Source organism: Quercus suber, unplaced genomic scaffold, assembly GCF_002906115.3.
Source record: "Quercus suber isolate HL8 unplaced genomic scaffold, Cork oak 2.0 scaffold_70, whole genome shotgun sequence".
Lineage (NCBI taxonomy): Eukaryota > Viridiplantae > Streptophyta > Magnoliopsida > Fagales > Fagaceae > Quercus > Quercus suber.
In genome coordinates, this window is record NW_027069535.1 from 1,405,236 (window position 1) to 1,419,238 (window position 14,003).

Sequence of the window (14,003 nt, forward strand, 5' to 3'; positions counted from 1 at the left end):
CTTTTACTATTTTCTACTATAAATCTATTATGACTGTGGTTAGAGGAAACTGCATTATGTCAGGGTGTATCAATGGAGGGACTCATTTTAACACTACCACAAGAAACAGCCTGGGAGAAATTCTTGAGTGTACCACTTAATGTTTCTTTCAGCTCTGGTAATCTTGATGGAGTGGATTCCATAAGGACTTCAGAGGGGAAAAGGTGTTTCAATTATGTAAAGCTATAGTGGCCTGTGACTAGAAGGCCACTAAGAGTTGAATTCTGACAAACTAAAATAATTCAATCAGAAGAAGATTGCCATGGGGACCCTCTCCCTGGAAGTTTCTGTTTGAAGTATCTCTAACTAAATTTAAGGAATCAGTTTGTGATGTTTTAAAAGAAAAGCATGTAGCTTTCACGGATTGCCATTGATTAATTTTCTAAAAATGTACCCTTGTAGAATCATTTTCAGCCAAGTTTGTCTAATCACAAGTCACAACAACCGCTGCATCATTTCAAATAGGGCCGCTAAACCGCAAGAAGAATAAAAAATATTTCTAGCTGTCTGCAAATCATTGATATTGAAGGCGTAAAAGTGCACTCTAGAATGCCAAGTGGCAGAAAATAGAAGGTGACCTCCTGGCTTTTCCTTTGGGCCATGCAAATATGGGCATAGAGGCCAGACTTTTTACAATGAACCTGGTTTATTTATATCTACACCGTTCAGGTAACCAAGTTTCTTTTAATCACCTCCAGATCCATATTCCAAATCTTAAGCACAAGTCCCAGCACATTAAGTATAAGGCAACTTAATCCATTGCATTGCACTTGGTTGATTCAGAGTTGACGTATGCTTCTGCCTTCTACAACTGTGACCCTAAAGCTACAGCAACAGCTTGTAAAATTAAATCTAACCCTGTTTGAAATTTCAACTATGAGATTTACAGGTTTCGGTAATTTTCCGAATTCGATCCATTACAACAGGAATATCTTTTTCGGTCAATGTAGTAAAACAGAACCGAAACCATCCAGGTTCAATACAGTGACAACAAGATCCAGGAGTTACGTTAACCTTAGCTATATTCAACAACTTATCCCAGAGCTCAAGCTCCCCTTTCTCACTGTAAGAGGGGATATACCCACGCATGTCAGCCCAACAGTAGAAACCCCCATGGCTCTTTATGCACTCTATTTCCAATTGCTTTAACCCTGCCACAAATTTTATGTACATTCTTTGGAGCCTCTCTCGATTGATCTCAATGAATTGTTGAATAAAGTTTGAATCTGAAAGCATAAAGACAAGCAAACGCTGTGATAGTGCTGAGATAGAGGAGAACCTTGTCAACCTTTTAGCAGCAGCCAGTACATTATCATTGAAAGAGTAGATAATGCCCACCCTAAAACCTGGAAGAGAGAGGTCTTTTGATAGACCATATACAATATGAACCCTGTTCCTGTCTAAATCTTCCAAATCAATGATTTCGGCCATGCTCACGAACTCTTCATTTCCATGAGTGGATCCGGCAAATAATTCATTTGAGACAATATGTATGTTCTTCTCTCTGGCAAAGTCTAGAAGGCTGTACAGTGTTTCCCGATCAAGCAGACTGCCCACAGGATTTGAGGGGTTTGATATGATAATCCCACGAACTTTTGTACCACGTTTCTTTGCTTGGTTGAATGCTCGATCAAGAGCTGTTATACTTAAGCTGAAATTGTCAGCACTGCGGCAGGGAACAGGTATTATTTCCACCCCAGTTCGCCATTTTACATCCCTGTCAAAACTGCATAGCATGTTCAAATTCTCAGTATTCTCACCGGATAGCTGGCAGCCTAAAGATAACTTTTGAAACACTGAATAAGTAATTACCAAGGGTAATATGGGGTGGGAACAAGAAATGCATTTCCAGTGTCAGCTAGGCAGAAGCTAAGCATCTCAATTGCAGGGTTTGCACCAGCAGTTAATATTATTTGTGAGGGGTTGAAGAAAACTGACTTTTTCATGACTTGAGACATGAACCCTGCCACTGCCTGCAGAACAAGAGAATTTGATAAGACAACAAGAGTAATTGTAGTCCAATGATATACTACACATACAAGAAAGCTACATAAATAGTCCACGGGAGTAAAAGCACTATATGTTTGAATTTTTAAGTGCCACATAAATGAAAGGTCAAAACTCTGCCAAAATATGATGTTGGCATCCATGAAGGGATTAATGTCCATCCAGAGAACCAGGCTTTTATCAAATAGAGGAGAGAAAGGATGCCCCAAACTAATAATCATTACTTACATAACCCTTCTAATCAAATGGATTCATGTGTCTTTTCTATAGGTAAATTAAGTACACAGAGTTATAAACCTCACCCTAATTATTCAAATTTACAATTATCTATAGGAAATAATGTGAGCAATAAACTATGACATAAAACAAAAACGAAGTTCTAAAATGGCAGTACTAAAATCCCAGAGTACTGTATGGCCAACTAGTCATGCCAGAGAATATCAGCTCTTAGTCTTGAATAACTTAAAATGGGCACTTTTACACAAAGTTGGGAATATACAAAACATTGAACAATTTATATCTATACTTGAACATAATTGTGTTGCCAAACGTGGTAGCAACTGTCCATCCATTCTGTGTTAAATCCAAATCAGATATAGTTAAGACAGAAGCCACCAGATCAAGAAGGTATCAATAATTAGCTCAAAAATATTGTATATTCCACTTGACCATCTATAATCTAGTCTAAGAGCATGCTTGAAAGGTCAACTGCTGCAATGGCAACAAATAATAGCAAATCATACTGGAATTTAATTGAGCTCAGCATCTGTTATGTAATACCTAAAGAGAGTGCTATCATTCTTTAAGTTTTATCTTGACTAGGACAAGCACACAAAATGATCTCTGCCAGGGCTGTTCAAGATCAACAGCTAGAAGAACATCCATTTGCTTTAAACTGCAAAGGATTAATAGATTCCTTTGGCTGGAAACAAGTCGTTCTCAAGATGCCAGGAATCTATAGATGAGGAACCCACAACTGGAAATGTTAGATTAATAGGAGAATATATATCAGCCACAGAAAGTTGAGCCTGCCGAGGCCCAAGACAGAGTTAAGACTAATAAACCTGCTATACATCCTAGTCCAGTGAAGTAGGACTTGTTTCTTAAGGACATATCCAACAATTACAAGAAGAAAATTACATGTACTTCATTTAGTACAATTCTTTTAGTGCTTACAGACACATTGAGTTAGTTAAGAGTTTTTTTTATATGGAACTCTCTCATGAATTGCCTTCAGCAAGGTATGGCATTCAGGATCTGAACTCAGCTTCAGAAATCATAAAAACATTACCAATTATAAATCAGCTCTAATACACAACTTCTATCTCAGCAGCCTAGAACAGTCTACGACATTGTCACTGCCAATCAATCACATTTACCAAGAAATACAATTTTGTAAAAAGTCCAATCAAAACCAATTCACACAAATAAAAACTTGGATTCCACCACACTATCTAAGCAATACAAAACTAGAATTTAAAAAAAAAAAAAAAAAACATCACCAGACAAATAAAACACAGCCGCAGTTCTACTCCTTGCATGCAACAACCCAAAAACATTCAAACCAAAACCTATTTACACAGAGACAAAAAGCTCATATCACAAATATAGATTTATAAGTATTAAATTACCACTTTGAGCTCCATCAACCCATCAAATGGCTGGTAACTAGCAATCCCACCAATACTCAGCTCTTCACCAAATATAGCATTCTTCGCAAGCCATTCTCCAACCAAGTCCAATGATAACTATAACCCACCAAAACATTAAGGGGAAAAAAAAAAAAAAAAAAAAAAACCCAATAATCAAAACAAAAAAACAATACTGAATTTTCCAAGCAATCATTGAAATGAACAAAAAAAACCCACTTTGTTTTCAGCCAAGCCAAGCTGGATAACCCCATCCGGGTTACCCGACTGGTGATACGGATCCTCCAGGGCCTTCCTCAAACCGACGTCGTGTGGCGAGTCACCACCCTTAACAATTGAATTAGCACGACCCGACACGTAAGCGGTCCACCGGGGCTCCTCGGTGAGATGTGGGCCCGAGAGAGCGAGCGTGGCAACACGGACACAGACACCTCAGCCAACTGTCCCCCGAATTCTCCGGCGGTGGCTGCGGAGGCGGAGGGTTCGGCTGAGAACGGTGGCGTTTGAGGTAGAGCTGAAAAAAGTAAAAGAGAGCGCAAGGAATTACAGAGCCTAAGAAGAGGCCACCTCGTCCTTGAACCACGCCTTGTAGAGGCACTATAACTCTCATGCCTGTGCTTGTTGTGATATTGTGCTTGCTGTAATGTTGTTGTTGTTCTTCTTCCTCTTCTTTTTCTTCGGAGCTCCGAGAACGGAACAAACGGGTCCGGGTCATTATTACAGTATAGACATGTGGGAACTCGATGAAAAACGCTGCGGTTTTTTGTGTGTGGTAGTGGTGGTCGGAGAGTTCGAGGAAGAAGGAAAGTGGATTGTGTATTGGTGTTTGTGTTTTTGTTTTTGTTTGCGTTTGCGTTTGTGTGTGGGAGAGGGAAGTGTGAGAGTGCCGATTTTTTTTTTTTTTACTTTTGTTTAAATTTTTATTTTGGATTTTTGAAATTTTATAATGTTGTTGTGCGGCGTTCCTTGTTTGAGGCCGATGGATGATGGATGATGGATCTAGGATCTAGTTTGCTGGGATTTTTTTTTTTCTTTCTACTTGGGTTTTTACTTTCTTAGCCTAAAATGATATAAATTGTGACTTATTAACAAACTTTGTCATCATCTACTTTTTTTTTTTTTTTTTTCTTCTTCTTCTTTTTCAAAGAAAATTTCAATATTTAAATTTTTTATCATTTACTTAGGGTCTGTTTAGATACCACTTATTTGCTGAAAATTAAAAATTTATTGCTAAAAACATTGTAATAAAATAATTTTTTAAAGTGTGAATAGTACTATAAAACCCAAATTTACTTAAAAATCTACATTTTACTGAGTTTGGTGCTCCATAAACAGTGACATGGGACGCACAATTTTTAGCAAAATGCACAATTTTCATCCCAACACTTCACAAACGCACGCTTAGTAGAGTTTTTTAACTCAATTAATTGATTGTCACCTTCTCAAAAAAAAAAAAAAAAAAAATTAATGTCACCTAATATTATGTCTCAACCAAATTAGCCAACAAAAATAAATAAATCAGCCAATAAATTTGTAATTTTCCATTTGCTTTTAGAAGCTAAGGTTTGTTTTATTTATTTATTTATAAACCCCTCAAAGGAAAAAGTATAAAATAAAATGGAGGATTAGTCTTGATTACAATTTACAATAGCTTATTGTCTAATTTTGGGGCATTTTTCTTTGTATTGTCAAGTGTTGTGTTTGGATTGACTCTACTTTTAGACGAGGGTTGAATTTGCTACTCTCATCGACACATATTGTGATGAAGGCTAGTAGTATTATCCTAAGAGATGCACACAAAAACGTTAATTTGCAAATAAAAGGGGGTTAGAAAATGAATACAATAAGCAAAGGCATCGAGCCTTAAAATATGACCGAAGGAGAAAATTTTAGAGTGATGTGACAGTGAAGATGAAGAAGATTAGGAAGAGGATTCTCCACATGTGATCATGAACCTAAGAAACTTGTTTCGACTTCTATTATTTTTTGCACAAAAATTTGTATTTTGTGAGACAATAGTAAATAAAAATATTTGAGATTGGTGAAGCTTAGAAATGGCAACATGGCGGATTTTCTATTTCCCAGCCCCGCCCCGCTTCCACTTTAGTGCAGGTTTTATTTCTTCGCCCTGTTCTAGCAAATACCTGCAGGTGCCCATAGGTACCCATCTAGCCACATTCAAAAAAAAAAAAAATTATATATAATTTATTATAAGTTTGTTTTGAATGCATTAAATTAAAACTCATAAAAAAAAAGTTTTAATTTTTCAATACCTTGTCAAAGCATAACAATACAACAATTTAAGTAATAAGAAATACAAAAACAATTCAAACATAGGAATACAAAAATTACAAAATATAAACAATGTAAATAGGGATTGTGGGGGGGAAAAGGGCCCAATCCAACATAATGGGCCGAGAGCCCATATGAGAGCTATTGTGCGACCAAGAAGAAGGAGATGGTAAGGGCAAGGCCCATCTGGAAGTGGGACCCTCAGAGAGAAGAATGATTAAGATCCGAATAGGTCATCTTCCGTCCGAAGAGGCTAAAGTCTTCTGATGAGAATAGTATAGATCAATTGAACGTATAAGAAGTCAAAATGATCTTCCGAGGACTCCTCCTAATCAAGATAAGCTCTGAGTACACTGGGAGACGATAAGGATGAAGAAATATCTAAGGGGAAAGCTGCTACCACCGTATTTAATGTTCTGCAGCAACTTTTCTGGCCGCATTTATGTGGAGAAGACCCCTGAACAGTGTATCCTCACCTACTGCCACTCACACGGAGCTGAAGAAGATGCTTGACGTGACACCTACTCAAGTAGATTCACGGATGAAGTACAAGTGGACGATGGAGATGAAGAGAAGGGAGGTTATATAAAGGAAATAAGTTCCTAACGTAAGAGGTGAAAAAAGAAAGGAATAAAAAAGAAAGAGAGAACTTGACTGTAACCCTAGGACCTTTGTTCATCAGATAAACAATGATATAACTCTTCGGATTTTCAGGCTTTACGTGTAGATTCATGTTGGCTTGTGTTTGAAAGTTGTGATTCGTTGTTGTTAATACAATACTTAACCTAGCTCTTTCACCCATACTCTACAAATTTATTGTTTTGGGCTTGGGCCACAAATCCTAACCCTACAGGGATAATTACACTTTACCCACCTGTGGTTTGCCTCTAATTCGATGTGCCTACCCGTGGTTTTAATTTTGACACTTTACCCACCTGTGATTTCCTCCGTTAATAATCCGTAACCCACCTCCAGTGCAACCGTTACTCTAACACGTAAACTCATCAAAAAAGAACCTAAAACAGATCAAACACTGAAGAACGAAGAACACAGTACTCAAATATTTTCTTTTCTAACATTTCTCATACACACAAATTCAACTAAATACAAAAAATTTCATCCCAAACAGCCCAAACCAGCAGAAACAAAGAAAGAAAGAGAAACACTAGTGATTGCTTTTGTATTTAGTTGATTTAGATGTTTTATTATTGATTTGGTTGGGTTTTGATTTAATAGATTTGGAGATGTTTGGGGAGAACTTCATGGTTCTGTTTTGGCTTCTGTTCTCTTTGTTCTATTTCCTTAATCTATACAAAAACACATCTGAAATTTCACGTGAGGTGTGGAAATTTTATTGAGCGAAAAAATGATAAACTTTTGAGGTTTTTGCTTATGTTCTTTTTTTTTTTTGTTTTCTTTTTTTTTGTTTTCTTTTTTTGTTGATTTTTCAATTCAGAGGCTCTCATGGGGAGAAAACGCAAGAGATAATATCAAATTTTTACAGTTTTTCTTGGTCCTTTTTCTCTTGCTCTTTTTCTTGTTGATTTCTTTTATCGATTCAGAGGCTTTTCCCTAATCCTGGGATGAAATTTTTTGTATTTAGTTGAATTTGTGTATAAGAAATGTTAGAAAAGAAAATATTTGAGTACTGTGTTCTTCGTTCTTCAGTGTTTGCTCTGTTTTAGGTTCTTTTTTGATGAGTTTACGTGTTAGAGTAACGGTTGCACTAGAGGTGGGTTACAGATTATTAACAAAGGAAATCACAGGTGGGTAAAGTGTCAAAATTGAAACCACGGGTAGGCACATCGAATTAGAGGCAAACCATAGGTGGGTAAATTGTAATTATCCCATGTAAATATTAAAACAGAAAAGTATAAATTCAATAATACAATATGCAAAAAATCATAAATTTAAAGTTAGAATACTAAAAGCACATGTCTTATAAAATAAAAACCTATAAATAAATAAAATTTAATTGTTAAAATATAAATGGGATTGGGGGGAGAACCCTCACCTCAGCCTTATTTGTTATGTTGGTTGGGTAAAACTCGTACATCAAGGGCGAGTGAGGCAGTTACCCATGGGTGCAAGTTTAAATTACCATCCCTAGTGAAGCTTATTTTTCCTCATTTTCTAAAGTTCAACTACTTTTCTTTTATAGAGATCTTTAAGGATGTCTAAAATTCCTATGGGGCTACTCTTAACTGATAAAACTTGTGAGTTTTTGTAGTCTTAAGCTATGAGTCTTGTAAGGAGGTGAAACTAGTTTGGTTCAAAGTCGATTTTGGGTAATCTAGTCCGTCGAGGTTAATTGTTTTGCTTCCCTTATAAATTTGTAGGTTGCTGGGAGTTATGGATTTGGAGGTTTATGTCGATGAGCATTTAATGGTGATGAATAAACATTCATTCAAAATTAAATATGTTCATGCAATAGATCTTGGATATTGTGGTAATTCCCCCCACCCCCCCAAAGAGATCCCTTTAAGTGTGCTTGGATTACATGGGATAGGATAAAATAAAAATGATCATGAGCTTGATCTTGATCTTGCATGTTGAGTTGTTTTATTAATTGGGTTTACAGTTAATTAAACATTAAGTGACATTACAAAGATTTTTTTTTCTTAGATAAATAGGAGGAAGTGAAAATGGATCTGTTCTATGAGAATTGTTATTTCTCATTAAGTCAAGACATTAATTGGTTTTATGGTGTAAACGAGTTTGAACCTCAAACTTCTTATTCGACAATAAAAAAACTTTATTAGTTGAGTTAACAGGATACATAATAATTATAATTAGTTTTTTTTTTTATAAACTATAATTATAATTAGTTATTAAAGAAGTTCATAAAAAAAATATATATTGTAGTACTATTCTATACGGTAACTTCTGCAATAAATAATTGATCGCATAAAAATATAGTAAAGTTGAGTATTTAAAGGTCTATCACAACTCTCTAACTTAATGCTCAATCTATATTAAAAGATCGTGGTGATCACCATAAATAAATAGTCATCCAATAAATCTTTAGGTATTTTGGTAATTTCAAAGATACTGGTAATAATAGTTAGATTTTATTAATGTGTGTCTTAAGGAATTTTACTAATGAATTTTATTAATAATAGTATACAATTTTTGAAAAAATTTTCAAACCTCTATAAAATTTTTTCAAAAATAAATTTGTTCGATCCGTAATAATTTAACATATAAAGCAAACATTGCTTATATCTCAACTGTTGTACGATTCTCTGGACGTTAGAAATTCGAGGAGGAATCTTAAAGACAAGCATGGCCAGAATCAGCCCATAATTGGTCCACACAAGGTCATTGGCTCCTTCCTAGATGACAAAAATGCCGGTTTTGTCCCCTCTCATTGTTTACCACTACAAGCCACGCAACCAAAGACTTCCAGCTAGGCAAGCCACCATACCATACATCCCCAAGCCATTATACAGCACATAATAAAATATGCCGTCATCTTGTTTATCATTCATAGAATCATAGTATACATACATGTGTCCAATAAATATAATGCCATATGCAATGCCTTGTCACTTTCCTTTACCTTTTAGATTGCACCATTATACAATCTCCTTACCGAGGAGTAAGGACCATGCATATGGAGTTCTTCTGCAATATGTGACCATTTGACATTGTTTTAGGAAGTATAGCTTAAACAGTAGAGTTTTAGTAATAAAACCATTGTAATCTATTCGTTTGACATTGTTGTTGGAAGTCAACCTTTAATTGTAGATATTTAGTAGTTGTGCTTTTGCAATAATATAGAGCTTTAATTGAAAAGTTTTCGAGTGTTTCGAGTATCTCAGTATTTGATAAATTACAGTGAGTCGTTATATGATCTTATAAAAATTGAACAGTAAATTGTGGATTTTTCATCTTTTATTAGAAGCTCAAAACTTCAATTTTTGTAAGTTGCCAAACGCCCCTATTTTTTTGTCCCAGAATTTTTCCTAAAAAATTTAAATTTTAACTTTAAGAACCATTAAAGAGCTCTTTAATGAAATTGCCAAGCAATTTCAGTTAAAAATGTTTTGACGCCCTTTAAGACACTTTCTGTCCTCTCCAAAAGCAAAACCAGACAACCCTATGTTAATAAAATTTGCATTTGGATCAATGGAAACATATTTAACCAAGGACAGCACGTAATTAATATACAAGGACAATATAAGTAGGAAAATAAATTTTTTTTTAACATTTTTTTATTTATTTGTGCATGCTCGACTTCTCACACACTTCAGCATATGTTTTTTCAGGAAAATACTATTTTTTTAAAACTTTTTTTGCGGTAAAATAACATTCTTTTCAAGTTATTTAGGATTTTTATGTGTGTGCAAAGTCATCTTTTGAAAATGCGATTTCAAGGAAGAAAGTCATCACATTCTTGTTGCGCTTATTAGGTAATGTTGAGTTGGCATTATTTCACGTGTAATTAATTATTTTTTGAATAAATTATAAAGTTAATATCTATTTTTTATCCACATTTTAATTTAGTCCATAACCTTTAAATTGTGTCAATTTGGTCCTTAACATTTTTAATATTATGTGAATTTAGTTTCTACAGTTATTCCTTAGATAGAAAAAACTGATATGTCAAATCAAACAGTAAAAATTTATTTTTAATGTCATATAAACTGCCAACTGTACCACCACATCAATTAAAAAAAATAAATAAATCTGCCCACGTAAGATAGGTTTGGGGAAACTAAATAGATTCTAAAATCACTACTCATCAGAGAGATGAGGTAAAATTTCTCTATTTATAAGCTAAGTACCAGAAATAAAGGGGAGACCAGATCATTCATTCTCAAAACTACGCAACCTCTAGGCTTTGCTTACAAAAGGGTTGCGATGTCAATTGTCAAGCGCCTTCCTTCTAATCTGATATGCCATTTGCCATTGCAGATAACCAAACTTATGAAAAGGGTTGACACATTCATCAAACATTTATCTAATTCTAACTGCACCAAAGGCAATGAGAAAAAGACATAGGACAACATTTTTCACAGGTAACATCTTTTATTTATACTATGTTTAAACTTCTTAACAGATAATTGGGACCAATTCTGATATCAATTTCTTTCCTTTGAATTTGGTCTTTGTAAAAACTTCAGGTCTCTTTTACTGGCTACACGCCAGCTCTGATATTAGCCCTTATTTTAATTATTCGTGCACAAGACCTCTCCAAATTCTCTAGAGAGAGAGAAATAATGATATAGAGAGAGAAATCACAAAATAGAGAGAAACAAACCTCTCACGTGTCTCAATTTAATTTGGGTTCTAACATAACGACGTAATTAGCAGTTGATGTGGCATGAGAAATAATTTTTTATTATTTCATTTGATACATCAGTTTTTTTCCGTCCAAAAGATAATAGTAGAGACAAAATTGACACAACACTAAAAAGATTAAGGGCCATATTGACACATTTGAAAAATTAGAAACTAAATTAAAATATGGTTTAAAGTACAAAGACTAATTTTGTAATTTAGTCCTCTTTTTTTTTCTTTTTTTTCTTTTTTTTTTTCAAGAAACCATTCCACCATTTTGGCTGGATCATTTCCCAAAATGGCTATTGACTACTAATTTTTATCACTTAATTTTTATTTTCCAGTAATGACAGAGTATTATAGAGAGATAAATGTTTGACTCCCCTTGTACAAGCAAAGATTACCTTCTCCTCGCATTGTGAAGTAGCTCTAACTTTAAGAAGTTAATTAAAAACTACTTCTCTGGTGGAGGGGTTGTATGATAAGAACAAACTATCACATTGCTTTGTGAACTAATTACAAATTAGCGGAGAAAACTACATTTTTTTTTCTATAATCTACATAAAGAGAAAGACTACCCATAAAGAAGGATTTTCCACAGCAAATCAACAAATTCTCTTCTTTTATCTATAGAGTAGGTCTAACTTAGTCCTTTGCAAATAGTTTAACTTATAAAATGATAAAATTTAGCTACAAAATTGGTTGTAACCTAAAACTACAAATTCACTCAATAAAATAAATATTATTGCATATTTTGAAAATCTAACTGTTGAAATGCATATTCTTTACACTCTTAATACATATGTCAAATTTTGTGTCAATTAGATATTATTTATTATATGATCTATAAGCTTATATTTTATGCATAATTTTAAACTACAAAAACTTACAATTTAAACAATTTATTGATGACATAGCTATTGATCTTTAATTTTCTAGAAATTTTACAAATACAAAGGATATAAGAAGAAATTGTAATCCAATGGTGGATTTGTCAAAATTCACTTTCAATAAAAAGTTATGAGGTAAGGTTGTAACTTAAGGTTACAATCAATTTTGTAGCTAAACTTTGTCTCTTATAAAATTCACTAACTTGTTTTATAATTTAATTGAGACTAATTTTAAGGTCTTTTACATTGAATAATTAATGAATTTCGATTGAGATTACCCTTGAAATTTTTAGTATAATCTTCTTTGACTAATGTAAGTAAGTACTTAGACACTTAGGAATACTTTGATCATAGGGTATTGAGGAATGGCCCTGTAGGTAAATAACATTAGACTTGCATGAAACGATAGATGCGTAAGTTTGATGCTTGAAAGCTTGAGAGCAATATCGGTGTGAGTTTATGGTCTGAATCTTTGACAACTTAACGGATAATGTTTTTGGAGATTGATAGTTATAGGATTGGCTCTATGTTAAACCAAGTCTAAAGGTGATTTGTCTTAGATGTCTACTTTACTTTGGCATTATATAGCTTGCAAATGATGACTAAGTAAATAGCACTGTATTTGGATGGAAATGTATGTGTGTGTGTGTATATACATACATATATATATATATATATATATATTTTGGAGAAGGATGGAAATATAGATACTTAATTACCTCTCTCAGTCACATTTAATGTCCATTTGTTTTTTATGATTTTATTTTACAAAAATGTTTTTCATAATTTTTTTATGTTTGCTACCACAAAAAATAAAAATCAATACAATATAGCATCTTTTTAATGGAAAATGCGTTAAATATTATTCAAGATATTCTCATTCGTTAACCGCATATATGGATGTTGGGGGGAGAGGGGATGAGATCAACTTGAGAAGTAATTGGGCCAAACTATTTATCAAATCAAACCCAGCCCAATCAAGACAATCTAAGTATTAGGCGGATCAAGAAAACCAAGGGTGACAGCCCGCTCGAGGAGGTCAAGGAACGGATACCCCTCGAGAGATAGGAGGTAGGCCGCAAGAGCTATGAGATTGGAAGCCGATAAGGACCATGGGTACGTACGGATAAAAGAGGGAGGAAATTTTTAGATAAAGCATCCATCACCTTTACATTAAAATGCTCTGCAACAACTTGCCCTGCCGCATTAATGGCATAATGACTCCTGAATAGTACCCTCACAGCCTATATCCTACTCTACCACCACCAACAATACAATAATGGGAAAAGTATCCAAAGAAATATCAGTAGCCTTCCAAGTGGGAGGCTGAGATGCAATTTGAATGGCTATAGAAGGAAGGAAGATTCTCATTGAAAGGGGATGTGAAAATAGGAGAGAGAGAGAGAGAGAAGAACCATACTACAGGTTGTAATTCCATTCAAGCACAATTCATCCTTGGCGAGCTCAAGGAGAGTAATAAAAAAGAATTCACTTTTCCTTGTCTAATTTCTTTCAATATTAGGCCATTTGTAGAGTCTACCTTGTTTCTTTAATCATTAAGCCATATGTTTTAAGCAGAGGCGGACCCACGTTAGGGCAGAGGGGGACCATGGCCCCCCCCCCCCCCCAAAAAAAAAAAAAAAATGAAAAAAAAAATAAAATAGCACTATATACAAAAATTTCCAGTAAAAAATATATTTTTGGCTTCCTTCCTTCAAAATATTTACATTTTAACGCATGAAAACTAAAAAGAAAACTGCAACATTCTTTTGCCCATTGCATATTGATCCAAAAATATGAAGCCCGTAGAAACTATGATCAAATGTGTGCAGTGGATAGT

General features: G+C 34.3%; 1 protein-coding gene across 1 annotated transcript; it reads right to left on the reverse strand.

Moving 5' to 3' along the window:
- Window positions 1-774: 774 nt before the first annotated feature.
- On the reverse strand, window positions 775-4,697 carry LOC112029563 (probable aminotransferase ACS10). Its single transcript, XM_024062248.2, is given in 6 exon segments — window positions 775-1,765; window positions 1,852-2,012; window positions 3,678-3,794; window positions 3,915-4,061; window positions 4,064-4,132; window positions 4,135-4,697. Coding segments are annotated over 6 exon segments (1,626 nt in total). The 5' UTR covers window positions 4,411-4,697; the 3' UTR covers window positions 775-909.
- Window positions 4,698-14,003: the final 9,306 nt, after the last annotated feature.